At 54.8% G+C, this 26,153-nt stretch overlaps 1 protein-coding gene and 1 long non-coding RNA gene across 3 annotated transcripts; one reads left to right on the forward strand and one right to left on the reverse strand.

Annotated features, from left to right (window-relative positions):
• On the forward strand, positions 1 to 25,815 carry PLEKHM2 (pleckstrin homology and RUN domain containing M2). 2 transcript variants are annotated; one of them, XM_032131922.1, is made up of 20 exons: positions 1 to 290; positions 10,744 to 10,850; positions 11,002 to 11,111; positions 12,655 to 12,754; positions 13,241 to 13,328; positions 13,807 to 13,993; positions 16,203 to 16,262; positions 18,535 to 18,769; positions 19,833 to 20,585; positions 20,852 to 20,921; positions 21,002 to 21,092; positions 21,376 to 21,440; positions 21,767 to 21,855; positions 22,429 to 22,561; positions 22,642 to 22,832; positions 23,119 to 23,184; positions 23,646 to 23,805; positions 24,016 to 24,195; positions 24,279 to 24,395; positions 24,734 to 25,815. In XM_032131922.1, exons 1-20 carry the CDS (start codon positions 231 to 233, stop codon positions 24,869 to 24,871), a joined length of 3,000 nt encoding a protein of 999 aa, XP_031987813.1. In that variant the 5' UTR covers positions 1 to 230; the 3' UTR covers positions 24,872 to 25,815. The 2 variants fall into 2 exon arrangements, with proteins under 2 accessions (XP_031987813.1, XP_031987815.1); XM_032131924.1 differs by lacking the exon at positions 16,203 to 16,262.
• LOC116454868 lies at positions 8,516 to 21,618 on the reverse strand. The gene is made up of 3 exons (XR_004244229.1): positions 21,535 to 21,618; positions 12,916 to 12,919; positions 8,516 to 8,528 (listed from the first exon to the last, which is right to left on the reverse strand). It is a non-coding gene; the product is annotated as an uncharacterized LOC116454868 (long non-coding RNA).
• Positions 25,816 to 26,153: the final 338 nt, after the last annotated feature.

The following is a 26,153-nucleotide window of genomic DNA, read 5'->3' on the forward strand; positions in this document are numbered from 1 at the left end:
CCGGCGGAGCGCGGCCCTACCGGGGCTCGGCTGCGCTGCGCTCCCGCGGGGCCCGCTCGCCCCCGCGCCCGGCCATGGCGCGCTGAGCGCCGCGGAGCCGCCAGCCCGGGGCCGGCCGGGGCAGCCGGCAGGACGGAGCCGGCAGGACGGAGCGGGCCCGGCGGGCGGGACGGCGCTCGGCCTGCGCCGGGCGGGCGCGGCGGGCGGCGGCAGCGGCGGGCGGAGGCGCCATGGAGCCGGCGGAGGTGAAGGACCGCATCCTGGAGAACATCTCCCTCTCCGTCAAGAAGGTGGGAGCGGGAGCACGGCGGGGGCTGCGGACACCGACCCGCGGTGCTGAGGGGACTAGGCCTGGGGACACCCCTGGGCTGTGGGAGTTGGGGACAGCCCTGGGGAACCCCTCTGCCGGGGCTGCGAGGTTGGGGACAGCCCTGCGACAGTCCTGGAGTCCGGGGTGTAGGCCGGTGCTGTGCTGTGGTGGACAGCCCTGGGGACACCCCTTGTGGGAGTGGGGACCCCCCTGTGCCGGGGACAGCCGGGAGGACAGTCCCTCTGCCGGGGCTGTGAGGTTGGGGACAGCTCTAGGAGAGCCCCTGGGGCTCCCTCACCCGGCTCTGCCAGGGCTGTGGGCCTGGGGATGGCCCTGGGGACCCTCCTCTGCCGGGTTATAGGGCTGGGGGACAGCCTCCCTGGGGACCCCCCCTCCTGGGGACAGCCCAGGAGACCCTGCTCTGCAAGGGCTCTGGGCCTGTAGGCAGCCATGGGGACCCCCCTCAGCTGGTGCTGGGGACAGCTCTGGGACCTCTTTCTGTCCTGTGGCTGAGAATGGGGCTGTGGGCCTGGGGACAGCCCCAGGACAGCCCTGGGGACTGCCCTCTGCCCAGAGGTGCACGTGGGGGCTGTGTCTGCCAGAGGTGCAGGGCTGGGGGACACTCCTGGGGACCCCTCAGACACACACCACTGCCATGGATGTTGGGTTGAAGGATGGGTCCCCATGGACCCCCTGCCTGAGGTGTGGGGCTGGGGGACAATCCTATAGACCCCCACACCCAAGGAACATCCCAGGGATACTGATGAACTCTGATACAGGAGTGTGGGGTCAAGGGCACTTTTGGGGGTGTCCTTGGAGACCACCTATGTTGAGGGTGTGAAGTTGGATGCAGCCTTTCTGGTGGTGGGGGTGGCACATCTGGGGTGTGGGGTCACCCCCAGGACCCTCTGTCTCAGTTGGTTGGGATATACTAGGATTCTCCCACCCAGGGTTCCCCTTTTCAAAGGACAGGACGGGGGGGACCCCTCTTCTGGGGGCTCTACTCAGGAGGGATTTGGAGTCCAGCCTAAAACCGTCTTTCTAGAGGTTTTCCCTCCAGCCAGGCATGTCCAGGGCACGGGATAGAGGGGCAGGACCTGGGACATTCTCCCCATAGACAGAAGGGATGTGTTGTTCATTCCTGTGCCCTGCTCTGTGCCCTCAAAACAGGGCTCTGAACATGTGTGCTCTCACCTTCTCCTTGCCTCTCGTTTCTCCTCGGATGGTTCCTTAAAGCCCATCCTGGTGGTGGAAACATCTGTGAGCTGGCACAGAGGGGACCAGGACAGGCACAGAGAGGACCAGGATGCTGGAATCTTTGGGAAGGCCAAAGGAGTGCATTGTAAGGACGTGCTGGAAGTTTTGGTTTGGCCCACACGTGAGCTCCAACCATCCTTGAAAAAGAACCTCTGCTCAGGAGCCAGGGGAAACAGGAGTTTCATTTGTGTTTGTCCCAGGTTTTGGGGGAAAGGCTGTCTGGAGTCGCTGTTGTTACTCCAGTTGTTGGGTTTCCTCTGCCTTATGGAATAGGAGTTTTCCTGTGCTCTGCAGTGTGTCCTAACACAGATTCATCCATGAAAACTTGTCCTGTGAAGACCAGCACGAGTGAATTCTGGCGCTATTAAGAAAGGGATGGCTGGACACTGCCTCTGGGGTGTAGGATGGATGTGCAAACCTCTCCCAGCTTTTTTCTTCCATGGATGACCCTGACTTCTGGTCTCTTGCCTTTTTGTCCTCTAAAAATTAAGGATAATCTTGTATCTATCTGGAAATCAGTGGATGTTCGTCCTGCTCTGAGCTCTGTCACAATGCTCTGCAATGCTCCTGCCTCAGTTTCCCTGTACATATAAGGAATACAACTTCCCATGCAGGACTGGTTGGACATAATTTATTTGCATTCAGAAAATCCTTGGAAGATCACGTTTGGAAATGCTAAAAAATCAACATGATGTTTATTTTAATTATTGTTGTGATTGAAGAGGACTCTTCAGCTCCAGCTCTGCCAACACACCTTGGCCTGCCCGATCCCTGCCAACTCCTGTCTTGGTCCAGCAGTGAAAATTTTGGGATTTTCCAATCCTGTCTCTTCATTCTTGCTCAGAGCAAAACTCAGGGAAGTGTAGGAACCTACTTCAGGGTGATGGATTGATTTCTACCATCCTAGTAAAATCAAACTCAGGCCATGGTGAAATCCCACCCTACTTTTTTACCCCCAGGATGCAGTTCTCCTTCCTCAGGGAAATTGCTATGGAGCTGCTACCTCTGGAGAGCACTGACCTCTCTGACTTCAGCCTGTAATCCCTGATCCTTTTTTTCCCTGTGAGTGGCAAGAGTAAAGTACTAGGTTAAGGGAGCAAGTGGCTTTGTGCTGGGAAATCCTGCTCTCTTTCATCCTTGTCTTGAGTAACTCCTTGGCGCTGGAATTGTGTCATGGGGCTTGGAGTTTTCCGAGCATCCTGCCTCTGATTTTGAAAGCTTCCTCACAGTGTGGGTTGCTCACTCCTTACTTTCACCACCGGTGCAGGTGTGGGATGGAGGGTTTGGATGTGTCTGTGGTGATGGTGTGGGTTTTCTTTTCTCGGCTGCAGACCCAAAGAGGAGAAAAAATGCCCTATTTTCATGGAGTTGCCTAGGGGGAAGCACCCTGTGCTTGGCAGCCTCGGATGGGGAAGAAGAGCAGCAGCACAGCCCTGGGGCAGTGTTTGACACTCAGGGCTGTGACAGTATCTGGCTGTAATTTCAGTTTTTACCAGTGCTGCTGGATTTTAGGAATGGGGAATTTGAGCACAAGCGGTGGGTGAATTCTGTACAAATCCACAGCAAAAAAATGCTTTGATTCCAAGCAAATCCCTCAAATCTGAGTGAACAGGACCATTTCTCTTATTTTCCTGGAAAGACATGAGGGATGGAGCACGGATGGAAAAGTGGCAAACCTGCTTGCAGAGGGTAATTCCAACCTGTGGGATTCTCTGTGTGTTACCAGCTACCAGTGGGAGATCAGTGGTAGCTCTGCCATGGATTTTGGAGGTGTGAGGTCAGAGGTGTAAAGTCAGGCCTCCACTGCAAAAAGTGAGGAAAACACCTACCTTAGGCAAAACAGGCTTCTCCAACCAGAGAGATGTCAAGAGGTTTCTGCTCTTGGTGGCCTCAGGAGAGGCTGGGAAAGCTCAGCACTGGAGAGCTGGGTCCCTGCTTCAGTTCCAAGGGAATTGGGAGCATGGTTTTGGTTTCCCATCTACTGCTTGTCCTCTGTGTCCTCCCTGGGAGCTGTAAATTAATTCCCAGGGTGATGCTTTCTGCACAGATGGACAGTGTTACTTCTGTCTTGTTACCGTTTCTTTTCCCTTTTCCCACTCAGTTCCGCTCCTGCTAAGAGGGCCATGTTCCAGCTCAAATTACTGCACAAATTAATGCCTAACCCTTGCTTTTTGTAAAGATTTAGGGCTTTATTTTTTTTTATATTTTATTTAGGGGCAGAAGGCTGGAGATGGGCATGTTATGGCTCAGTGTGCAGGCCCTTGTTCACTCAAGTGCTTGTTTCCTTCTAGGAGATGCTGCTGTATGTGGTGGCAGTGGGATGAGAGCAGCTTCCTGGTGCTGCCCAGGTGGACTCTAAACACACCAGAAATGCAAACAACTTCAACCTTGGCCAAGCATCTCCTGGTAGCCAGGAGCTGTTACAGGTTCCCTGGTCCATGAAGCTGGTGGTTTGTGTTCTCTTGGGTTTTCCTGGACATTCCCTGGGTTCAGGAGGGGTTTAGTGCTCTCCTACTTGGGATTAGGTGGTGAAAATACTAAGTCCTTAAACAGTGTTATTGTTGACAGTTCCAGGAGCTGAATGTAAAATCAAAAAAGAGGTCAGAATCCCAGATTTTGGGACTCCTCTCTGGTTTCCAGGCCATTCTGCTGGTTTTGAAGGACACACGTTGCCATGAACCCTGGAGCAGCTGATCCTTGGTGCATGTCAATCAGGTGGAGCGGTGGTTTTTGCTGATGTTGCAGGAGTTCTTGCCAAAAGCTCTGGCTCTGCTCCATTTCTGCATGACTTTGGGAAGGTTTCCACTGCCCTCACAGCAAGTTAGTGCTGAGCCCTTGCTGCCTGTCTCTGGGTTGGATTTTTAGCCCTGTACCTTTGAAATGCCTTTGCAGTCTCCTGTGCTGCTGAGCTCTGCTGTGACACCTCTGCTCCTGCATGGTGAGAGAGGGTGGGTTTGGGCATGGCTTAGTATCCCCATGCCCTGGAGAGGAGCAGGGAGCTCTGGAGTGGAGCATCCCTACTCAAATCACGTAGGGAATGTGCTCATCTCTGCCTGGCTGGATTTATTTAGCTCAACTGTTGTGACATGGAGGCAGCAGCTCTGGAGATGTAAAAACAGCCAAACAGTCTCTTGCCTTCTGTTCTCTGCTGAGGGGCACCTCGCTGGCTCAAAGACCACAGGGGTTTTATCTCTGCCAGGGTCTTTCCTCTCTCTCACTCATCTCTCCAGGCCACGTCTGTCGCTGCTGCAGGGACCACTTTAAGAGGATATAGTCCTGCCTGTTCCTTTGCCACGTGTACCACGTTTGCCAGCTGCCAGAAACCTGTGGGTGAAGGTAGCAGCAATCTCATGGAGCTCCTGAGTTGTCCGTGAAGACAAGACACAAGGGTCACCCAGGTGCTTTTAACAAGTCCACAGATGTGTTTTGGTGGGCCTGCAGGGGCTTTGTCTCTGTGGTGCTGTGGTTCTGCTCTCATCACAGCTGTGTATTGCTTAGGTTGCTTGAGTATTTCAAGGTTTATCTCTTTAGAAATTCCTCTTGCCTCATCCCAGCGATCAGGAAACTTCCCTGCCTGGCCATCCAGGAGCCACTCTGGTAGTCACACTGACCACCACAGGTCTTGTGATGATCCGAGGTTCGTTGTCCACAATTTCAAGGGGATTGGGTTCTGCAGGTACCTAAACTGATAGTTGTCCTCTATAACACCCAAAATCAGCTCTGGAGCTGAGGGTGGACAAGTCTGTGATAACATTTTGGGAATTAAAAAATCCCACTTGTTCTCCTCCCTCTAACACAAAGCGTTTCACTGGGAGGGCAGTCGGTTTAGGAGGGTGAATTTTGGCCATGGTTTTCCTGAGGAGCTAAAGCAAGGCCTCTGAGCCTCTCTGTCTCTGATTGCACAATTTTGGTGGCTGTTGAGTGATTTCAGCTTTCTCCACTTGTGGTGAACTGGTCCAAGAGGTGTAACTGAATTAACCACGGGCCAGAGACTGTGGTCAGTGGGGAAGGACTCGGAGCTGCGATACCCAGCATGTGAGGGAGCATCAGCTCCGTGGGACAGCAGCACCTTGCTTGCTTCTGGTGTGTTTGCCACTGGACTTGTTTTTTTTTTCCCCATAATATCTATTTTTTTCTGTTATGCTGAGCATGTGACCTTCCCATCTGCCTTTGGTTAGCTCAGGGATCCTGTTCCGCTGCAGCCAGTTCTGTGCCTGGCCCCTGCTCTGCTCACTCTGACAGAGGAACAGGATGCTCCCTAAGCGTTCCCACTGGAAAAAATCCTATCCTTGTCTGAGCCACACATGGGTTCAGCCTGCTGCAAGCTTTGCTGCTTAGAAATAGCGAAGGAAAGCCCTGGAAAAGCCGGGGGGGGTGTGAGCTGAGGAGCATATGTGTCCCAGGAGGTGACAACCTTGCTGGCATTGGATTGGGAATGCATCAAAGCTCAGTGTTTCCAGCAAGGAGCAACTTTGCTGTGGGTTTCAGCTTCACCTGTGTCAGGCTCCTGTCTCTCCACATTTCCAGGCTGCTCCAGTGGCACTCGTGGTGCCTTCCAGGTGCTGATGCTCTGAGTGTGCCTGGTGTGTTTTTCCTAGCAAAAGCCCAAAGATCCAGGTGATGCCCATGAAGTGGGAAGCTGGGCCCTGAGGCCAGTACTGGTTTGGAAGTTTGTTGTAAGGAATGTTAAGTCAGATCGTGTGTGTGACTTCCAAAATGTCCTGCTAAAGCTGAGTTTTAGGGGTTTGTGTCATGCAAGCGTAAGAGAGAGACTAGCACCCCTGCCATGAAATTCAGCCTGCTGTTATGGATGGTATGGAAAACTAGGAGTTTTCCAGGTACAGGAGTTCAGCCTCCTCTTTATCCATTTGCCATTGAATGTCTGTACCCCCTTAGCAGGTGTGAAAGTGACAGGTCTGAGGTGTCTGTCCTGGCCCTTCCCACTGGGTCTTCCCTTGGCACTGAGCTGTCGTCGTTTGGGACAAGATCAGTCGCCCTTTTTTGTGCTCCCTGGAGCTCCAGGATTGCTCCTGAGAGTGCTCAGCTCTTCCAGCTGGGGAAAACCCCTCATCTCAGTCCATGAACTGTGGGCGAGAATGAGGGTTTTGAAGCACCTCTCCCCTCTCCCATCCCAGTTAAGGAGCTGAGGAGTGCAAGGGATGTTTGTTCTTTCACCGTGTTTGCCCTGGCAGGGAAATACCAAGCAGAACAAATGAAATGGAATTGATGTTGGACAGCTGCTGGTGAAGCATCTGCAGGGCAGATTTACAGAGGGGAGATGTGGACTCAGTTGGGTTGTGGCCAGCCCTGAACAGATCAGGAGACTATTTCAGTATTCCAATAAGTTTTTAGAATTACAGGAGAGATTTCAAAGGAGCCACCACAAGAATGATTAGATTTGGGAATGGGCTTTCCAGAACACCTCCCTGATGTTTTGTTGGCTTCCCTTGCAACACAAGAGCTCTACGGATCAGCCTGGAAAACTTCACCCTCGTTGAGAACCACTGCAATTAACAGGTTATAAAATTGTGCAAGGAAAAGCCTCTCTCGTGCATGCCAGCGTGGAGCGGGGTGTGTCACTGCCAGAAAAATGAACTTGTGATTGATAAACAGCAATTAAATAATTAAATCCTCCTCCTCCTCCTCAGTGGGGATGAGGTGCGAGTGTTCCCCGGTGCCAGCCAGGTCTCTGTTCCCGTTGGACAAACACCCTCCTGCTCCAGGCTCTCCCAGGTGTGTTCAGCCCGTGGCTGAGCTGTTGTGGCCCTCTCCCCGAGCAGGTTCTGTCCCATGAGCGCTGGTGCTCAGACCTGCTTGGGGTGCAGAGTGGTCCCGGTGGGTGGATGGCAGGAATGCCTTCTGCATGCCAGCAGTGCTTATTTTGGCCACAGGAATGTCTATAAATAGCCCCGGGTCAGGGCTCCAGGCATTGCCATGCCCCTCATGAGTCCTCCATCCGAGCCAGCCTTCAGCCCTTCCTTCTGGATTTGGGGTGCAGAGGAGACATGGGGAAGAGCATCTCTTCAGAAAACCCAGGGTGATGTTTGTAACCCAATTATTTGCCTCCTTCCTGATTTCCCTGGCTCCAGCCCGGCTCACTGCCCAGCTGTGTCAGGGAACTGCTTTGGGGATGCCTCATGAGGTTTTGTCACCACCTCCCAGACAGGTCTGACTGCTGAAGGAGAGGCTGGTTCAATTATCCATGTGTGTTTTATAACTATTTACAGGAGACTCCATATAAACACTCCATAAAATGCCATTTTTCGGGGCAGTGTCACATCACTCCTGCCATCACCATGCTGAGGGGCAGGTGCTGGGATCATTCCCCATGATGCTTGCGGTTGTACTTCCTACAAAGTTGGATCTTTGAAAAATGGTGCAGCTGGACTTTGTTCCCCAATTAGAAAAGCTGTTTCATCCTAACTTTTCTCTGTGTGTCTTCACCCTTCTTCCCAAGCCAAAAACACCTCCCCATCAGCTTTTGCAAATCTTTCCCCACCCTGGCTGGAGGGATGACTCCACCCAGGAGATCCCAAGGCTTGCTGTGTCTTGTTTCCTCGCTGGCCAGGTGGTGGCTGGGCAGGGATTCATCTCCCTGATCTCTTTTGGGAATTGTGCTCCAGTGAGCTGTGCGTGCCCTTGGCTGGTCCCTGGAAGCCTTGGGCTGTGTTTATTTTGGAGGGATGCTGGAAATGGCACCATCCCTGGGTGCAACGCTGTATGGGGCCGTGGTGGCACATCTCAGTGGGAGTGAGCCCTTGTGAGCTTCCCTGTGACCCGCAGCTCCTAAAGGGCCGTGACTCGGAGTGCCAGAATCCCAATCCCAAACTGCTGAGCACGCGTTTGCTGCTCACTGGGCTGGTGTGACCCCGTGACTCAGAGCACAGCACAGTCACACCAGCTCATCCTCTGGCTCCTGATGTGCCACAGGGACAGGGTTGAGCCTTTTGGGGTGGGTTTGCTCTGGATATGGCCATGGGGCTGGGTTTTCCCGCAGCCTCCGCGGGAAGGGGGATGCAGGGGGAGCTGGTTTGTGCAGAGCAGGAGGCTCAGTGCTCCTTGTGGAGCAGCTAAAAGGGACACCAACCCTTGGTGTAACACAGAGCAAACCCTTCAAAACCTAAACCCCTTCCTGGGGGAAGATTGGGCTTTTCTAGGGAAGAGAAAGCCATTTTTTAGACGCAGACAACCACCATTTGCTAATAGTTTGCACCCTTGGATGACGGGAGCAGGTCAATCCATGGAGAGGGATGGGAGCTGTGCACTGGCTGCAGGAAGGAGCATGACAAAGTTCTGAGTTATTTTGGGGGGGAAAGGAGGAAAGAAAAAAGAGGAAATATTTCTATTTCCTCATCTCTTTTGCTGCCCAGGCTTGGAGTGTCTTTGTCACGAGGAATTCCTCCAGTCAGAGGCACAGACAGGCTCCAAGTTCCCTCCACACTGACCTCCCCAAGCTGTGTCTCCTTTTTTTTGGTGGTGAGCTAATGAAATGCCTGATTCATTCTTGTTCCCCCCAGCTCTCCCCCACAGCTGCATTTCTCCAATCCAGCACAGAGCCTGCAGAAACCTCCTCCAAGGAGTGCCCCAGCTCCCTGCAGAACCCACAGCCTGGTTGGGACAAGCTGGGAATTTCTGCCTTCAAATGCTGGCTCATGTCCTGTGAGACTTTTGCTTCTGCCTCAGTTTTCCCAAAAATGGGATATTTTAGTGAGCTCCAGCTCTTGGAGATCATCCCCATGACTCCATCTATCCATCACCTGAGGAATATGGCTCTAAATTATGATTTTCTTTCTTCCTCTGGTGTCCTTGCTGCAGCTTCAAACACTGGCTGCAAGTACCTCCTGAAATTTTTCTTAAATAGTGGGATTTTAGGGCATTTTCCTCTCTGTTTCAGTGTGGGCTGCCTATGAATAGTGGGAATCTTCTGGAACAGCTTCCCCCCAAAAATGGATAGGAGCTGCTGAGCTGAAATGCTCCAGGTCTCACCTGGGTGTTGTGAAAACCCCTGTGGATCTCCGGAGCACCCACAGGTGCCTCTGCAAACACCACCTTGTTGTGGATCTGCTTCCCCAGGGGATTCACCTGCGGAACAGACGGGACAGGGACAGGCAGAGCAGGGCTGTGCCATCAGACAAGGGAACTCTGGCTGCGATGCTCCAGGCTCAGCAGTTTGTTCCCATGTAAGGGCTGGGACCAGCTCCATGCAGGAACATGCCTGGCTCCCCATCTTACCTAAGAGCTCCAGAGGGATTCAAGGTCTTCAGACCAGGAGGGTGTTGGAGCTTGATATGTTTATATTCTTAAGAGTGTTGCTGGGATCAGTTCCCAGGGGCTGTGAGGTGTTCTCTGACCCCTGGATAACTTCACATCAAGTCTGGATGATTTTTCTAAAGGACCTTCTCTAGTAAAAATTCTGGAGGAGAAACCTGTTTTGGGGGACAGGTCAGACTTGACAAGCACAATAATGTCAAGTTTTACACATCTATCATCTAGCGAGGTTTGGGAAGGACGTATCAGGTCACTAAAATAACACACATATTGTCTATAATATTGTTGTGGCTCAGCTGAGCTGTTCTTGCTTGTTGCCAGCAAACAGCCATGGCCTATCCAGCTGAGATTACATCCTGGGAAAGTAATCTCCCTGCCTGGATGCCGAGAATGTGTGAGACAGGACCTAAATAGATCCGTAAGCTCCGGGGGCAGGAGGAGGCCGGTGGGTCAGCTGGGAAGGGATATAGGATTTGGGTACAAGGGGATTTCTGGCAAAACCAAGGAGAGGCCTCATCCATGTCAGAGCCGGAAACAGAGCAGAGCTGGGGTTTATTTCTGCTCTGAACCACTTTGTGGTGGCTGCAGAGGAACCACCAGACCCCGCTGTAGTATTGGCTGGGAGGGAAGAGGCTGCTCACCAACAAGAAGTTGATTGTTCACCCACCACAGCACTGCTGGGCTGTGAGATGTGGGGACACTGGGCAAGGTTCTCCCTGTAGTTACTGCCTTTAGGGTCCTCTCAAAACCAACAGCTATGCCCTGTAAGTAAAACCTGTGTCAGGGTTTTGCAAGCTGCGAGGTCACAAAAAACTGTTTAATGCTGGATAGGAGCGTTTTGGCAGCTCCACCTGCTCCTCGTGGGCTGGAGAAGGGCGTTCCAGCCATCCCATCTCTTCTTTTTGCAGCTGCAGAGCTACTTTGCTGCCTGTGAAGATGAGACACCGGCCATCAGAAACCACGACAAGGTCCTGCAGCGGCTCTGTGAGCACCTGGACCACGCTCTGCTGTACGGGTGAGCCTGGAGCCCACCTCTGGGATGCTGCTGTTCCCCATGGAAAAAGCCTGGTGTGGAGCCTCAGCATGGGGAAAGCATCTAGGCAGGGATTGGGGTGGAGATAATGAAGCTTTTGTTTAATTTTTCCCTGGGATTTTTCTTCCTCCAGGCTGCAAGATCTTTCCTCAGGGTACTGGGTGCTGGTCGTTCACTTCACGCGCCGGGAAGCCATCAAACAGATCGAAGTGCTGCAGCATGTGGCTACCAACCTGGGACGGAGTGAGTATTCAGTGTCCCCAGCTCTGGGCCTGGGGACACCTGGGGAGGTCCAGGTTGTGCTGAGGAGTTGGGGCTGCTGGTGGATTGAGGGAGCCATTGGAATCCAGGTTGCAGGCAAAGGAATCGCAGAATCATTAAAGGTGGAAAGGATCTCTAAGATCATCGAGTCCTACCATTAACCCAGCCCTGCCATGTCCACCACTAAACCATGTCCCCAGGTGCCACATCCACATGTAGTTTCAACATTTCCAGGGATGGTGATTCCACCACTTCCCTGGGCAGCCTGTGCCAAGGAGGTGGGAGTCCTGCTGTGACCACGTGAGGTCTCTAGAAATAATGTCACCATGCCTCGGGGTCAGGTGCTGAGGTGTAGCCCAGCTTCTGCTGCCCTGAAACCCAAGGAAAGGTTCCAGACAGATGGGAGTCCGGTGGGGCCATGCCCTCAGGAAGAGTTCCTGGCACAGGGTAGCACGTGGGAAGGATGGGAAGCCTGCAGGGCTGTGCCCTTGGGAAGGGTTCCTGGCAGATGGGAGCTCTGTGGGGCCATGCCCTTGGGAAGGGTTCCTGGCAGATGGGAGCTCTGTGGGGCCATGCCCTTGGGAAGGGTTCCTGGCAGATGGGAGCTCTGTGGGGCCATGCCCTTGGGAAGGGTTCCTGGCAGATGGGAGCTCTGTGGCGCCGTGCCCTCAGGAAGGGTTCCTGGCAGATGGGGAGCTCTGTGGGGTCATGGTCTTGGAAAGGGTTTGTGGTTGATGGAAGCCCTGTGGGGCCGTGCCCTTGGGAAGGGTTCCTGGCAGATGGGAGCTCTGTGGGGTCATGCTCTTGGAAAGGGTTTGTGGTTGATGGAAGCCCTGTGGGGCCATGCCCTTGGGAAGGGTTCCTGGCAGATGGGAGCTCTGTGGGGCCGTGCCCTTGGGAAGGGTTCCTGGCAGATGGGAGCTCTGTGGGGCCGTGCCCTTGGAAAGGGTTCCTGGCAGATGGGAGCTCTGTGGGGCCGTGCCCTCAGGAAGGGTTCCTGGCAGATGGGAGCATTCCCTCTTGCCCCACATCTTGCTGTAGCAGTCATGTGCATGATTCTGCATTTTCCCTGCTCCCAGTTGTCCATAGCAGATGTTTGGGACCATCGAGGCCGCTTTTGACGCAGGATGGTGCCCAGATCCTCCATGTCCTGGGCCTGTACTGGTGAGAGCAGAGCTGAGCAGACTCCGCTGTCACCTCTCTCTGCACCAGAATTTGTGTCAAATCTCACCTGGGGTGATTCACAGCAATTCTCCCTCCACCTCTCCCAGCATTTCTGGCAGGGCTCCCATCTTGCTGGGGATACACAGTTGTGTGGCTACTTCTTCACCTGTCTCTCACCAATTTTACTCCAAATCATGAATCCCTCACTGGCATTTTCCCTCCCAGATTTCCCCCACAGTTGCTCCCCTCAAATGATACAAATGAATGATCTGAGGAGTTTTAACTAATTCATTATTATTTCTAGGCTTGTTTCACTTCTCATGTATTTCCAGATAAATCTCTCTGCTGCTCTGTGTTCCAGGCCGGGCCTGGCTGTACCTTGCCCTCAACGAAAATTCCTTGGAGAGCTACTTGAGGCTGTTCCAGGAGAACCTCAGCCTGCTGCACAAGTATTATGTCAAGTGAGTATCCCAGCTCCTTCTCCTTTGGGCACTGTTTGACATCCCTCCTTGTCAGAAGCCAGCCTGAATTTGCCAGTGGAGGACAAGCAGCTGATCAGGGTTTGATTTTGTTCCTTGTGGGGTTTACCTGGTTGATTTAAAGATCCCAGATGTGGACACACTGTCCTCTTATCTCTGTGAGGCCCTGCAAGCATTTCTCCTAGTTCCTGCTTTTACTCTGCAGTCCCCTTTATATTTTTCCATGGTTTCCAAGGAGCTGCCGAGCTCCTGTTCAGGCACCTGGCTCTGCTGGACACCTGGAAATGTGGCTGTAGCTCAGTTTGGGGACAGCACATAGTGGCTGCCTGTGGAGGCAAGGAGTGGGCTGCCAGCTCTGGGGCCGATCTATGGCAGCTCAGAGACACCTCCAAAGAAGCAGAAGGGCCCTTGTAGCTGCTTCTCCTCTTTCCCACCTCTGTAAAGCTCTTTTGTTCCTCCCTGTGGCAGGAACGCCCTGGTCTGCAGTCACGATCATCTGACCTTGTTCTTAACGCTGGTGTCTGGGCTGGAGTTCATCCGCTTTGACCTGGACCTGGTGAGTGTTTGATCTGTTCTCCCGGCTCTGGGAGAGCGGGAACGCGGAGCAGGGAAAGTCCAGGGTGGGACAGGTTCCAGGACTTGGTCCAGGGTGGACCTTCCTGTTGACCTTCAGCTGAAAACATGATGCTGATGCTTTTGGGAAAGACTTTTCGGTCTTTGGGGATCCAAGAATGGGATTTATTCCTGTTGCTCAGTTCTTCACTGTTTGGAGGAGGAACAAGGCAGCTGCAGGGCAGATTGGTGGGGATAAAGGAGTTGAGTTCTGCAAGTGTGGTACGAAACCCTGGTGTCCCTCCAGGAAACACAAATCCACTGGATAACCCTCGGTGAAACTGCTGGGTTTCCTCTGAAATGGACACTGAGAGGGGACGTTCAAGGGACAGTCGCACTGTTCTGGTGGGGCGGCATTTCCCCCCAGCTGTGCCAGTAACAGTGACTGGAGCCTGACTCACGCCGCGCTCCCTGCCCTGCAGGATGCTCCGTACCTGGATCTGGCCCCGTACATGCCGGATTACTACAAGCCTCAGTACCTGCTGGACTTCGAGGAGCGCCTGCCCAGCTCCGTGCACGGCTCCGACAGCCTCTCCCTCAACTCCTTCAACTCTGTCACCTCCACCAACCTGGAATGGGACGACAGTGCCATTGCTCCATCCAGCGAGGGTCAGTGGGTTTTGGGGACGGTGTGGGCAGGGCTGTGTTGTTCACACATCCCCTTCAGATAAGGCGGCAAATTTTAGACTGGAAGAGACCAAAGCAAGAGACCCAACAGCCAGACTGGGAGTGTCTCCTGTCTTACATCCTTGGGAGACAAGACAGGGGGAAATGAGTTTAAACTAAAAGAGTTTTAAATTAAAGATGGGAAATTTAGATGGGATATGAGGAAGAAATTCCCCCCTGGGAGGGTGGTGGGGCCCTGGCACCGAGTGCCCACAGGATCTGTGGCTGCCCCATCCCTGGAAGTGTCCAAGGCCAGGTTGGACAGGGCTTGGAGCACCCTGGGTTAGTGGAAGGTGTCCCTGCCCATGGCAGGGGGTGGAATTAGGTGAATTTTAAGGTCCCTTCCAACCCAAACCATTCTGTGATGATTCTGTGCCTCTGACTGGGAGAGAGGGACTTTCCCAGGCCCCATTCCTGTCCTTAGCAAGAACTGGAGGAATCTCCCCACAGAGTGAAGGCCGTGCCTGTATCTGAATGTGGCTTCCAGGTCAGCAGGGACACAGGGCTGCAGGGGAGGTTTTTAAGTGCTTGTTTTGCTGTCCAGAGACCCACGTGTGCTGGACCTGGTGGGGAGTAGTTTCCAGAGTCTTCTCTGTGTCTGCAGTCTGGGAGACAGACAGCCAGTGGTCTCAGAGGTGCTGGTTTTTCCTGTTCATACATCTTGAGCAGGCTGATAAATTGTCCTACTCACCCCCTTATCCCTTCAGAGAGGCTGGATGTTGTTCCTGGTGACCTGGGCAGACACGTACCTTGTGCCCCATGAACCCACTGCAGCCAGAGCAGGGAGCTCCTGTCCTGCACCCATGTTCGCAGGAAGCAGCAGCTCTGCTGATGCTGTTCCTAATCCAAAATCCTGGGTTTTGTCAGTTTGAGCAAAGGGGATTCTGGAATAGAACTGGAATGGAATGAACTGTTAGCTGGATGCAAGGAATTTGGGACTGAACCCACACACAGATGGGTTCCCTCAAGACAAGGGTCACCAGTTGCCCTTGATGTGCAAGACAGAACCTCAGGTATTAAAGATGCTGAGAAGGAACAGCCTGGGATGGGCATTAAAGTTGTTTTAACAAAGGGCTTGGAAGCACAGCACTGGTTTGGGCTCATCCACATCTGCACTCAGGAAAGGGTTTGATTTCAGGGACTTGCTCATGCCAAATCTCCAGCATCCCAGGAAGCAGAGAAGGCAGGAGGAGCCTAGAAATAAAAATCAAAGGAATAAGGTTCTCTGTCCCCAGAGGGTTGGCATAAGCAGCTGTTCTGCTGCATCCCTGGGTCTGTATTCCTGCTCCTCCCTCAGCAGAGCATGTCTTGGTGCCAGACACCTCCTGCCTGTCCCTATCACTGGGTGTCCCTTGGGTTTGGCTGCATTCTCCAGCCTGTCTGGTGGATGGGTGCTTAATGCTCAAGAGAAGAGGGATTTGGAGTAGAGATCCAGGAGATTCTGGAGATGGATTTTGTGTCTGGCATCATCTCAGCCTATTCCATGTGTCCAGGCAATGGCTGTGCTGTGTGTCTCAGTTTCCCCATGCACAGAGGGGTTTGGTGCTGATGTAGGAATGCTGGACCAGGATCCAGGAGGGCAGGAATTGCTGCTGCTCCTCTGGTATGGAGGAGTTTAACTTCTCCCTGTGACTATTACCATGCTCATCACTTCAACAGGAGCATGTCTCTACCCTGAGAGTGTAGGTGGAACTGGGGATTGTAGGATCAGAGGACAAGATTTTCCCTTTAATCAGATCCCTGGCTTTGCAAACATTCATGAGTCAAACATCACAGTATCTATGGGAGGTAAGTGTGAAGTGGGGAAACGGAGGCACAGAGAGACTAAATTGCTTCCCAGAGAGGATCAAGCCTTAGGTGACACTGTTTATCTGGTTTAGCTTCCCAGCAGCTTGAATAAAGGGGCCTTTCCTGTTCCCTTTCTAGCTCCCATAACACTGTTGTTCCAGAAGGAGCACCCATCAGTGCAGCTGGTTTCCATTCACATCCACATTCCCTATTTTCTCATGTGTTTCAGATACCAGTGGACGATTGTTTTGTTTCTCCCCATTCCCATCTCCCTCCCCAAATCCCCTTCACACTCTCCCCCCTCCCCACTTCCCTCCCCACTACTTGTATTTCTAATCCTGAGTTTTATCCCTCATTTTTGTAGATTATGATTTTGGAGATGTCTTTCCAGCAATGCAGACCATGCCCAGCAGAGACTGGGAAGGTGGGACACGCTCATCTCTTACAGCATTTTGGTTTCCTCTCTACATTGCTGCCCCCTGAGCTTGCTGCATGTTCCCATGTTTGTTTCTTTAACAACCAACTGCCCTGTCCTGATGGAATTCCGTACAGGCCCAAAATGTGGGATGTGCCAGCTGCCCTCATGCCATAGATTTCCTCTGTGGGGTAAAGCACACAGGGTGCTGATTGAAAAACTGATCCACCATCATTGGTTTCCTGAAAGCCCTGGAAAACAGCTGAACTAATTATGCTGCCTTTAATTTTGGGCATTTTGCAGGGATTAATTTGGGAGGTTTTGTTTTCCCTGGATCATCCTGTCCTGAGTCAAAGCTTCTCCCGTGAAGCCACAACATCCAGCACATGGCCGTGCTCAGTTTGGCTCACTACATTTGTTATTTTTATTGATTTTACCACTTTTTAAACCCACTTACCAGCTACCTGTGGCCTTTATGGCCAAGAGCACGTGCCCAGCTTAAAGGAATTTGTTCTTCCTCCACATGCAGCCCCTGTGGACATTCTCTTTGTGCCACTGGAGCAGGACCCTGTCTGCTTCACCCCCAGAGGAAACACACCCACACTCCATCCCTTACAGCTCAAAGCTGGATGGAGCCTGATGGTACCACCTGAATATTTGGGGAATATTTGGGCAAATCTGCCTGAATTCCATGTGGCTTGCTCTTGGGCTCTAACACGCTCCCTCTTATCTTCTTTCTTTCCCCACGCACAGGGATGTCACAGAGGTGGTTTAACCTGTCCCTGGAGGGTACAAACCACATTTCCAAACCCAGGGTGCAGCCAACAGCTCCAGTGTGGGTGTTGGGTGGAGGCTGGGAGAAGCTGAGGGGTACTGGGGGCAGATCCCTCTGGATCTGAGGTGCACACAGCTCCCATGTGCAGGGTGGTGCTGCTGGGATCCAGCACTGCTCCAGGCTGAGCTTCCTCAGCCACAGGGAAATTGTCATCAGAACCCCCTGCCAGGTCAGCTCACAGATGGATTCCTCGCTGTGGGGACAGAGCAGAGGTTAAGAAGGTTGTGCTGTTCCCCATTTTCAGCAAATGCATTTTGGGATGAAATTCTGTATTTTGGACAAAGATTGTTTTGTCTCACCAGAACCAGCAGGATTTAGGCCAAAGAAGTGATGTGGATTTGGTGGTGCAGCCTGGGAACCCAGGGCTGAAACAGCTTTTAAATGTTTTGTTTTGTTTTATTTATGGTTGGACTCGATTATCTTGGAGGATCTATCCAACCTAAGCAATTCCATGAATTTCCCTTTAATGCAGGTATTAAAACCCGATTGACTTCCCTGGTAGAGCTCACACCCTGCTCCGAGGCAGGTTTTTTAGTGGGAACAAAGTGGCATTTTGGAATCATCCAGCACAAACTGCCTGGATTAGAGTTTTACAAGAGGTTTCATTCTCCACCTCAAATCCTACAGCCCAAATCAGTCTGCCAGGGCTGTGCTTCTCTTCCCAAGGGTCTTTTTAGCTGGCTGTGGAAAGGAATCATAGAACCATGGAATGGTTTGGGTTGGAAGGGACCTTAAAGATCATTTCATTTCAATCCCTTGTCGTGGGCCGGGACAGCTTCCACCAGACCGGGAATGGTGCTGGAGAAGAGAAGGGCATGGATAACCTTCCTTTAACCATGATTTTGGATGGATAATGGATAATAATAGTCCCAGCATGACTCTTGCAGCCCTTCTCCACTGCTTTTTTTCCCTGTGAAGACTAACATGGGCCCAGCTGTTCGTGCTCTGCCCCATCTGTGCCACCTGCTGTCCTCAGACCCCCATGAGTGCTGTGTTCTCCCTCCAGCACACTCCAGCCCCCGTGAGTGTCTCGTGTGAGCAGAGGAGAGCAGCCAGCTCCCTCAGGATCGCTGTTCCATGGGCTGGCTCCGTGTCTGCCCTTCAAGCCGAGCAAGCCCCTTCCCACGGCCCTAAGGCAGGGGAGAACCAGCAGCCGCGTTGCTCGCTGTCATCTTGCTCAGGAACAACGGCCCCGAGTCCCCTCAAACTCTTCCTACAGACACTGCCTCTGCTCCTCAATCCGGCTGCCGGCTCCTGGGTGATGGAGCTGTTGTGTTCAGGCATTCTCTGAACTGCAGGGGGGTGCTGGGTCTCATGCTGGCCTCCCTGTCCCTCCTCGCCAGGAGGGTGCCCACACAGTGCCCCGAGTCCCCAGCTTGGCTTGATCTGGCTCCGTGCAGGAGCCCGAGCTGGTGCTGATCCGCTCTTCCCGCCTTGTCCCTGCAGACGGAGACCTGACGGACATGCTCAGCTGCCCGCGCTCCACCGCCTCGGAGGCCAACGGCAGCAGGGCCGCGGTGAGGAGCCCCACGCAGCGCCACAACCCCTTCAACGAGGACAGGGCCGAGGCGCCGTCCTCTGCCGACACCACGCCGGTGCACATGGCCTCCCGGGACAAGGCAGAGGCCACCCCCGAAGGAACGGACCAGTCTGAGAGCTGCACGGAGCTGGAGGTCATCAGGTAGGGACAGAGCTGCTGGCCTGAGAAGGGGTGGTAGATGTTGAGGATGTGCCACCTCTTCTATCCCAGCAAGGATGATGTTTGTGCTGCAGCCTTTATTCAGCCCTGTGGGGCTGGGCTCGGGTCCTTGTGCTGACTCCACATCACCCCCTTTCCCTGCCAATGTGTGTGTCAGAGGGCTCAGAGTAATCCATGAGCTTTTATGTGGAGCTCTCTCCAGCTGGTGGCAGCTTTGCAGCAGCTCTGGGGCTTGAATCTTCTCTCCCATCACGTCCCTCCTCCTCTTTTGTCAATGAGCTGTGGCCAAACCTGTCACAAGAGATGCCTCTGCAGAGCTCCCGGCCGGTGTTTGGGCGTATGACTCCTGCAGAGGAGATCCCCAGGGATCCCTCCCAGCCCTCAATCCAGACAAAGAGCTCAAGGCTCTGTCTGCTCACACCCAGTGATGGGGACACCCCAAACCCGCCCAGCAGGGCTGTGCTTTGTTCTCGTGCCCAGTTTTCCTGGGGAAGGAGCAGAGGAGCTGGGTTTTGCACATCATCCCACATGGCAGGCACAGGGAAGGAGAGCACTGGGCTCGCTTCCCAAGCAGGGGTGACCTGGCAGCAGTTTGGGTGCCGCGGGTGCCGGAACACTTCCTCAGCACATCCCGGTGTGCTCCAGCCTGCATCTCCCTCTTCTGGCAGGCGGGGACACGGCATTCCCACTTCTAGAGACGTCCTCCCTTCCCAGCTTCTTGATCTCAACCAGGGATTTCTCCCACATCACTTGAGCTCCACAACCATTTGTGATCCCTTTACAGCTGAAAGAAAGCTCAAGGTGCTGTGTCAGCAGTGATGCCTCTTTTTGAGATAGGTAGGAAAAAGTGTCCATACCTTGTGTCTCCTGAAAAGCAGCACAGAGATGGGGGCTCTATACAGCTGCACACTGAGCAAGGTTCTCGATAGAAGGATTTCTCTGCAATAGGGAAAACTGCAAAGGAATGTCGTTGGGAAAGGGTTGGACCCCCTGCGTATTTCAGAGTCTAAACAGGCACAGTGAGTGACGTTCTTCTCTCTCACAGATTGGCCAAGAAGAAGAAGACAGGCAAGAAGAAGAAGGTGAAGCCTGAGGAGGCAGTGAACAGCCCAGCACCCGCAGCGCTCGAGGCCAGTGGGGACAGCGGCGTCAACGGGTTCAGTGACAGGGAGGAGCCGCCGAGGGACAAGGGCCCCGCTGCCCCGGGTGGGCCGGAGGAGGGCGGGGAGCGCGCCGCCCTCGGCCCGCTGGCCCTGCGCATCCCCGAGATGAAGGACACGTCCATGGAGAGCGTGGGGCAGCCCCTGAGCAAGGTCATGGACAGGCTCAACGGGCAGCTGGACCCCGGGGGCTGGAACGCCGCCCTGGAGCCCCCCGGGCAGCCCTTTCGGACCGGCACGCCAGGGGAGACCCCAGATGGATCGTCCTCTGGCGACTTTAGCGAGGGGATTTCAGCCCCCATGGACTTCTACCGATTTACCGTCGAGAGTCCAAACGCTGCTGCACCAGGTGGTGGCCACCATGACCCTCCAGGGCCTGGCCAACCGCCACATGTTTCTGGTAGCCCTGAGGCTCCTGAAGAAGAAGAAAGCAGAGAGGGAGAAGCAGTTGGGGCAGTAGAGGAGCCTGAAAGGACGAGTGATGAACCTCAAACAAGCCAGACAGAAACCACCAACCCCCCGGCTCTCTGTGAGCCCAAGAAGGAGCAGCCCAGCCCTTCCCTGAGCAGTGCTGAGGACTCTGGGGTGGAGGAAGGGCAGGGCAGCCCCTCGGAGCTGACCCATCCCTCCGAGTTCAGGTGAGGATGGGTTTGCTCAGCAGGGAGACCATCTTCCAAACAATCTTGAGCTCAAGTTGACGCCTTTCCCCTTTGTCCTTGGTTTGGGGGCAAAGCCCATCCTTCTCCAGGATGAAGAGGAGGCACAAAGGGTCAGGAAGAAAAGGTCTTGGGGAGCTAACAAGTGCCCAAATCATGGGCATGTTCAACAAGGAAGGGGATTGCCCTTGTTGAAGGACTCACCCGGCCTCACAACCATGTCCATCCTCTGCTGTCTCTCTCCACAGGGTGGATAACAACCATCTCCTCCTGCTGATGATCCATGTCTTTCGGGAGAACGAGGAGCAGTTGTTCAGGGTAAGGGATCTCCATTGATCGAAGGACCAGCTCTGTGCCTGCATCAGCCCAGGGCTGAGCGCTCTTTTCTTTCCATGCAGATGATCCGAATGAGCACGGGGCACATGGAAGGGAACCTGCAGCTGATCTACGTCCTGCTGACGGATTGCTATGTGTACCTCATCAGGAAAGGTATGTCACCCTGACAGCCCCTGGGCTCAGTGGCAGGGAGGGGGGCTCCATCTGTGGCTTATCCATGGATTAGGCCACCACAGCTCGCTGCCTTCACTGCCAGTTCCCTTGTGTCCCCTGGTTACAGTAGGGAGCTCCGATTGACTTGTCCCCCAAGGAGCCCTGGGACACGTGTCCCGTGGCTCCGTGCTGCCTGGGACATGGCTCGGTTTGCAGGTCCATCGCTGCTGCTGCAAAGGGGGTCCTGTGCCCCCCTTCACGTGGCTCTCTGTGTCTGTGCCAGGGGCAGCGGAGAAGCCGTACATGGTGGAGGAGGCTGTGTCCTACAATGAGCTGGATTACATCTCGGTGAGCCCGACCGGGGCGGGTGGCCAGGGGCAGCCAGAGGCGAGTCGGGAGTCAGTTCTCGCCTGTCCAAGGGTGAAGGTGCCAGGAGCATCACAATGGGGTGTGTTTGTGTCCATGGGGAGTGTTCTGGGCAGTGAACCTTTGAGACTGGGAGAGTTGAAGTGATGCCACCAATGCCACCTCTGTGGGTGCCCACCTTGCTCCCATCTTTGCATGGGCAGCGGAGTGACCACTAACCCTCTCCCCGGGGCCAGAAGCCCAGTCATCCCTGCTCTGTTGCCCCTCATCCCGTGCCTGGCTTCCCTAACCATTCCTGTGTGGCACAGGTGGGGCTGGATCAGCAGACAGTGACCCTGGTGTGCACCAACCGGAGGAAGCAATTCCTGCTCGACACGGCTGACGTGGCTCTCACCGAGTGAGTGGGGACCCGGAGCATGGAACTCTGGAATTCTTGAACTTGAGGAATGTGGGAGACTCCGGAGACAGCCCTTTATGACAGTCCTGCCACCAGTGGGAGGTTTGGGGGTTAGTTTGATGCCACCAGGCAGCTGGAAATGCCTCAGGCATGGATACAACCTAAGTATCTTCCCTGGATAAACAGTCACCCCATCCCTCAGTCTGAGCCTTGGGGCTCTGGGCAATGAAGACCACGTGTCCTTTGTGTCACTCGGGATGAGTAGGGACGAACTCTTCAGTTCCAAGGCGTGTCCCCAGGTCCCTGTGTGTGCTGTCACCTCAGGGAGGTGACCATCGGGTCATAACTGGGATCTGTTCTGGGATGAGTGCCCACCTCCCAGTGTCACCTGTCTCCTTTCTGGAGTTCAGACTTTGCAACCTCCCATCACCTTTGGTCTGTAGGTTGATTTTGCGATTCTTTGGAAGACCAGAGGCCCCACAGTTAAGGGGAGCCCCTTGGGCACCAGAGTGTATGAGAGAGACAAGGGGCTGTTTGCCCCAGCCTTGTCAGAAATCTCTGCCTTCCTCTCAGGTTCTTCCTGGTCTCCTTGAAGTCAGCCATGATCAAAGGGTGCCGGGAGCCCCCATATCCCAGTATCCTCACGGATGCCACCATGGAGAAACTGGCGCTCGCCAAGTTTGTGGCGCAGGAGTCCAAGTGTGAGGTGAGTTTGGGTATCACCACCATCGCTGCGGGTGACGGAGGCTCGCGGGAGCCTCCCTCGACTCCTTCTGGTTCTCACAGGCCTGCAACGTGGTTGTGCGTTTCTACGGCCTCGTTCACTGGGAAGACCCCATGGACGAGGCGCTGGGACCCGCCAGCAGCAGCTGCTCCTCGGCGGAAAACGCCGTCACCAAGGACGGCATCTTGCACTACAAGGCGGGGACCTCCTACCTGGGCAAGGAGCAGTGGAAGCCCTGCTTCGTGGTGCTCAGGTGGGCACCGGGGCTGTGGTCAGATGGGGCTGTTGGGAGAAGGTGCTGGGAGCAGTCTGCTGTCCGGGAGCTGCGTGGGAGGTGGAGAGGACTCATCCTGGCACCTAAAGGGGCCAAGCCACTGGTTTGGTGGCTAAAGCCACTGGTTGTGGGTGCCCAGCAGCAAGAATGTGACCCCATAGGGCTGTGTGGGTGGAGGGCAGGGCAGGGGTGGCTGTAGGACCAAAGGCACGGGACCAGAGCTGAGCTGACTGCAGTTACCCCCTCTGATCTTCCCAAACGGCAGCAACGGGATCTTGTACCAGTACCCGGATCGCACGGACGTCACCCCTCTGCTCTCCATCAATATGGGGTAAGTGGCTGGTAGGACACAGCACCCAGACTCAGTGGGGATCTGGGGAGCAGGAGCTACCCGGGATGTCCAGGGAGGGCTTCTGAGCTGGATCATGACCTGGTCCATGCTGCAGGAATCCTGGCTGCTCCTGCCTGGGGGCAGGTGCCCGTTTGCTTTGGCTCCAGTGCATGCCACTGGAAATGTGCTCACTTCCTTCCTTGGATGGGGCCTCGGGCTCTGAAGGGTGACACAACCCTCTAAGAGCCATGCTGGGAGACCCACTGTGCTCACCTCCAGCTCTCCTGCAATGTGCAGAGCCTGGAGATGGTCCTCGGAGCAATCCCAGGGGATGTCAGAGATGGGAAATGGGTGTTGGGAAGAGGGGTGAGGTGCTGCCCAGGGAGGGCAGTTGGAGGCTGTTTTCAGGCTCATGCTGGCCCCTCCATCCCGCTCATCTCCCTCCTCCCCCTCTCTCCCAGCGGCGAGCAGTGCGGGGGATGCCGGCGCTCCAACACCACCGACCGGCCCCACTCCTTCCAGGTGATCCTGACAGACCGGCCCTCCCTGGAGCTGAGCGCCGAGAACGAGGAGGACATGGCAGACTGGATGCAGTACTTCTGCCAGGCTGTCTCCAAAGGGGTGAGCCAGGGACAGGCCCCAAGCGTGGGTGCTTTGACCCCCTCCTTTGCCCAGAGCCCCTTTGGCACTGCCGAAGGGAGTGGGAATGTCTGGCAGGATGGAGCAGGCAGCTTTATCCTGAGCCAGGAGGGTTTCCTTCCCCACAGGGGGCCCCATGGAGATGGGGCTCCGTCATACCAGGTTTCACCCTCCCTTCCCTGCCCCACACAGGTGATCCCCCAGGGTGTTGCCCCGACGCCGTGCGTTCCCTGCTGCCTGGTGCTGACGGATGAGAAGGCTTTCACGTGCCACGAGGACTGTCAGACCAGCTTCTTCCGCTCGCTGGGCACCGCGGAGCTGACGGACATCACTGCTGTCTCCACAGAGGCCGGCAAGGAGTACTGTATCCTGGTGAGTGCAGGCCTTTGGGACCCGCTGACCTGGGGCTGGGTGAGCACCCAGTGCTGACACCCGGCCTCTCTCTTGGTATTTAGGAGTTTGCTCAGGACAGCAAGGAGTTCCTGCCCCCCTGGGTCCTCTATTTTAGTTGCACTACAGAACTGGAGAGGTTCCTGTCAGCGCTGAATGTCGCGTGGAGGAACATCTACCAAGTGAGCATGTGTGGCTGCCTCACACCCTCATCGCAGGAGGGAGGGCAGAGGGGTGAATTTGTCCCTGTAGGGTGAACCCAGCTTTCCCACAAAGGGCAGGAGAGCCACAGAGTTCCTCTGGGTCCATATAACCACAGGATGTGGGATTTAGAGCCTGGCAAGACAAGCCATGAGCATCCAGTGCTGGCAAGGGGAGTGGGAGGAACCTGGGTCAGCCCTGCTGTCACCATATTCATGACACAGGCGACTTTCCCATGTGGATTTGAGGTGGTTTTACAGCGAGAGGGAGAAGGGACCGTTGTCTGTTCCTCTCCTGATGCCCCACATCTGTGTTTCAGGTCGATCTCCAGCACAAGGCCATTCTGGATGCTGCCGTGAAGAAGAAATGTGAGGACGCCCAGAGCCTCATCAACAGCGCGTGGCAGCGCAGTGACAGCCTCTGCCGGGGACGGGCCGAGCGGGACCCCTGGTGTTAACCCTGGCCAGGGGAGGACAGCTCACGGGGGCCCATTTTTGGGGATCCAGGGCCTGTATCTGGCCAACTGGCACCCCAAACCCTCCTGCCATCGCTTGGTCCCCACCAGGGCCGTGCCTGCAGCATGGACCCTGCGCTCTCCACCGAGCCGGGGACACCTGGCGTGGTTTGGGGAGCAGCCGGACGCTTCACCACCTGCGCCTTCCTCCTCGTCCAGCTGCCACGGGGCAAATAATTTGCCTTTCACAGAATAATATCCCAGTAGTAGTGAGGGTGAGGGTGGGAGCGGGGTGGGCTGGGACGAGTATCCCCATTGTGGTGGGGAGCAGGACTGAGGACTTGTTCATTTTCGAACAGGGTCGGGGCGCGGAGGGGCGAGGTGGGAACACTCAATCGCTACCGTGCATGTTTTGTTGCTCATACAATCACCGAGGACGGCACCGCTCTGCCTCCTTCTCCTGCAGAGCTCGCCCAGGGCCTCCGGACACCACTGAACCCCTCTCAGCCTGTCCAGGAGCTTTGAGGCTAAGGAAGAAGGAATGGGGCCAAATCTTTGGCTTTAAAGATGGTTTTAGGAAATCTCAGCAGCCGGTTTGTGGTTTGGATGCTGGCCCTGTGCACTGGGGGAGAAGAGATGGAGTTCCACGTTCTTCAGGTGTCATGAGGGACATTGTCACGTGGCTGTCACCAAACACGTCCCCATCTCCTCGACTCACTGCACCTGAGGCCAGCAAGGACCCTTCGCCACTTGCGCTCCACAACGAGCACTTTGGGGCACAACCCCAGCTTTTAAATAATATTAATAATAATAATAACCTGGAGACCTTCTCATGTAATATACGTTCACGGGGCCTTTTTGTGGGAGGAAACGTACGTGACTGAATGTATATGTACATACATCTGCTTCCTTTCCCCCTCCCCAAATAAATAGACCTTGGTAACTCAGCCTTGGCCCTACGCCAGATTCTGCCACCAGTGGCTGCTGCTCCTCCTCCTGCCGTCACTTCGGAGCCTGTGGAATGGCTCAGGCGGGGGGGAGGGGGAGAAAGGGATATTTGGATGAAAAGAGGGAGAACGTGCACCTCCCATCTCCTCGCTCAACCGCAGCAGCGTTAACCCTGCGGTGGGACACGTTCGTAGGAATTACCCATCAGGGCACAGAGTCTTGATGCTTTGTCCTTGTTCATCTCTGGAGCCAGGAGTTATTCCCAGTCCCCTGGATCTGGGAGATCCAGTCCAGACAGGAAAGAAACAACCATGGGGTCAGCCCCCAGCGCCACCCA

This window comes from Corvus moneduloides, chromosome 22 (assembly GCF_009650955.1).
Source record: "Corvus moneduloides isolate bCorMon1 chromosome 22, bCorMon1.pri, whole genome shotgun sequence".
Taxonomy (NCBI): domain Eukaryota; kingdom Metazoa; phylum Chordata; class Aves; order Passeriformes; family Corvidae; genus Corvus; species Corvus moneduloides.

What these genes read in the sequence shown, in the direction of transcription:
- PLEKHM2 (XM_032131922.1), top strand. Translation starts at nt 231, where the DNA reads ATGGAGCCGGCGGAGGTGAAGGACCGCATCCTGGAGAACATCTCCCTC. An exon ending in GACCACGCTCTGCTGTACGG is followed by an intron (nt 10,851 to 11,001) that starts GTGAGCCTGGAG and finishes TTCTTCCTCCAG; the next exon opens with GCTGCAAGATCTTTCCTCAG. An exon ending in CGTGGAGGAACATCTACCAA is followed by an intron (nt 24,396 to 24,733) that starts GTGAGCATGTGT and finishes TCTGTGTTTCAG; the next exon opens with GTCGATCTCCAGCACAAGGC.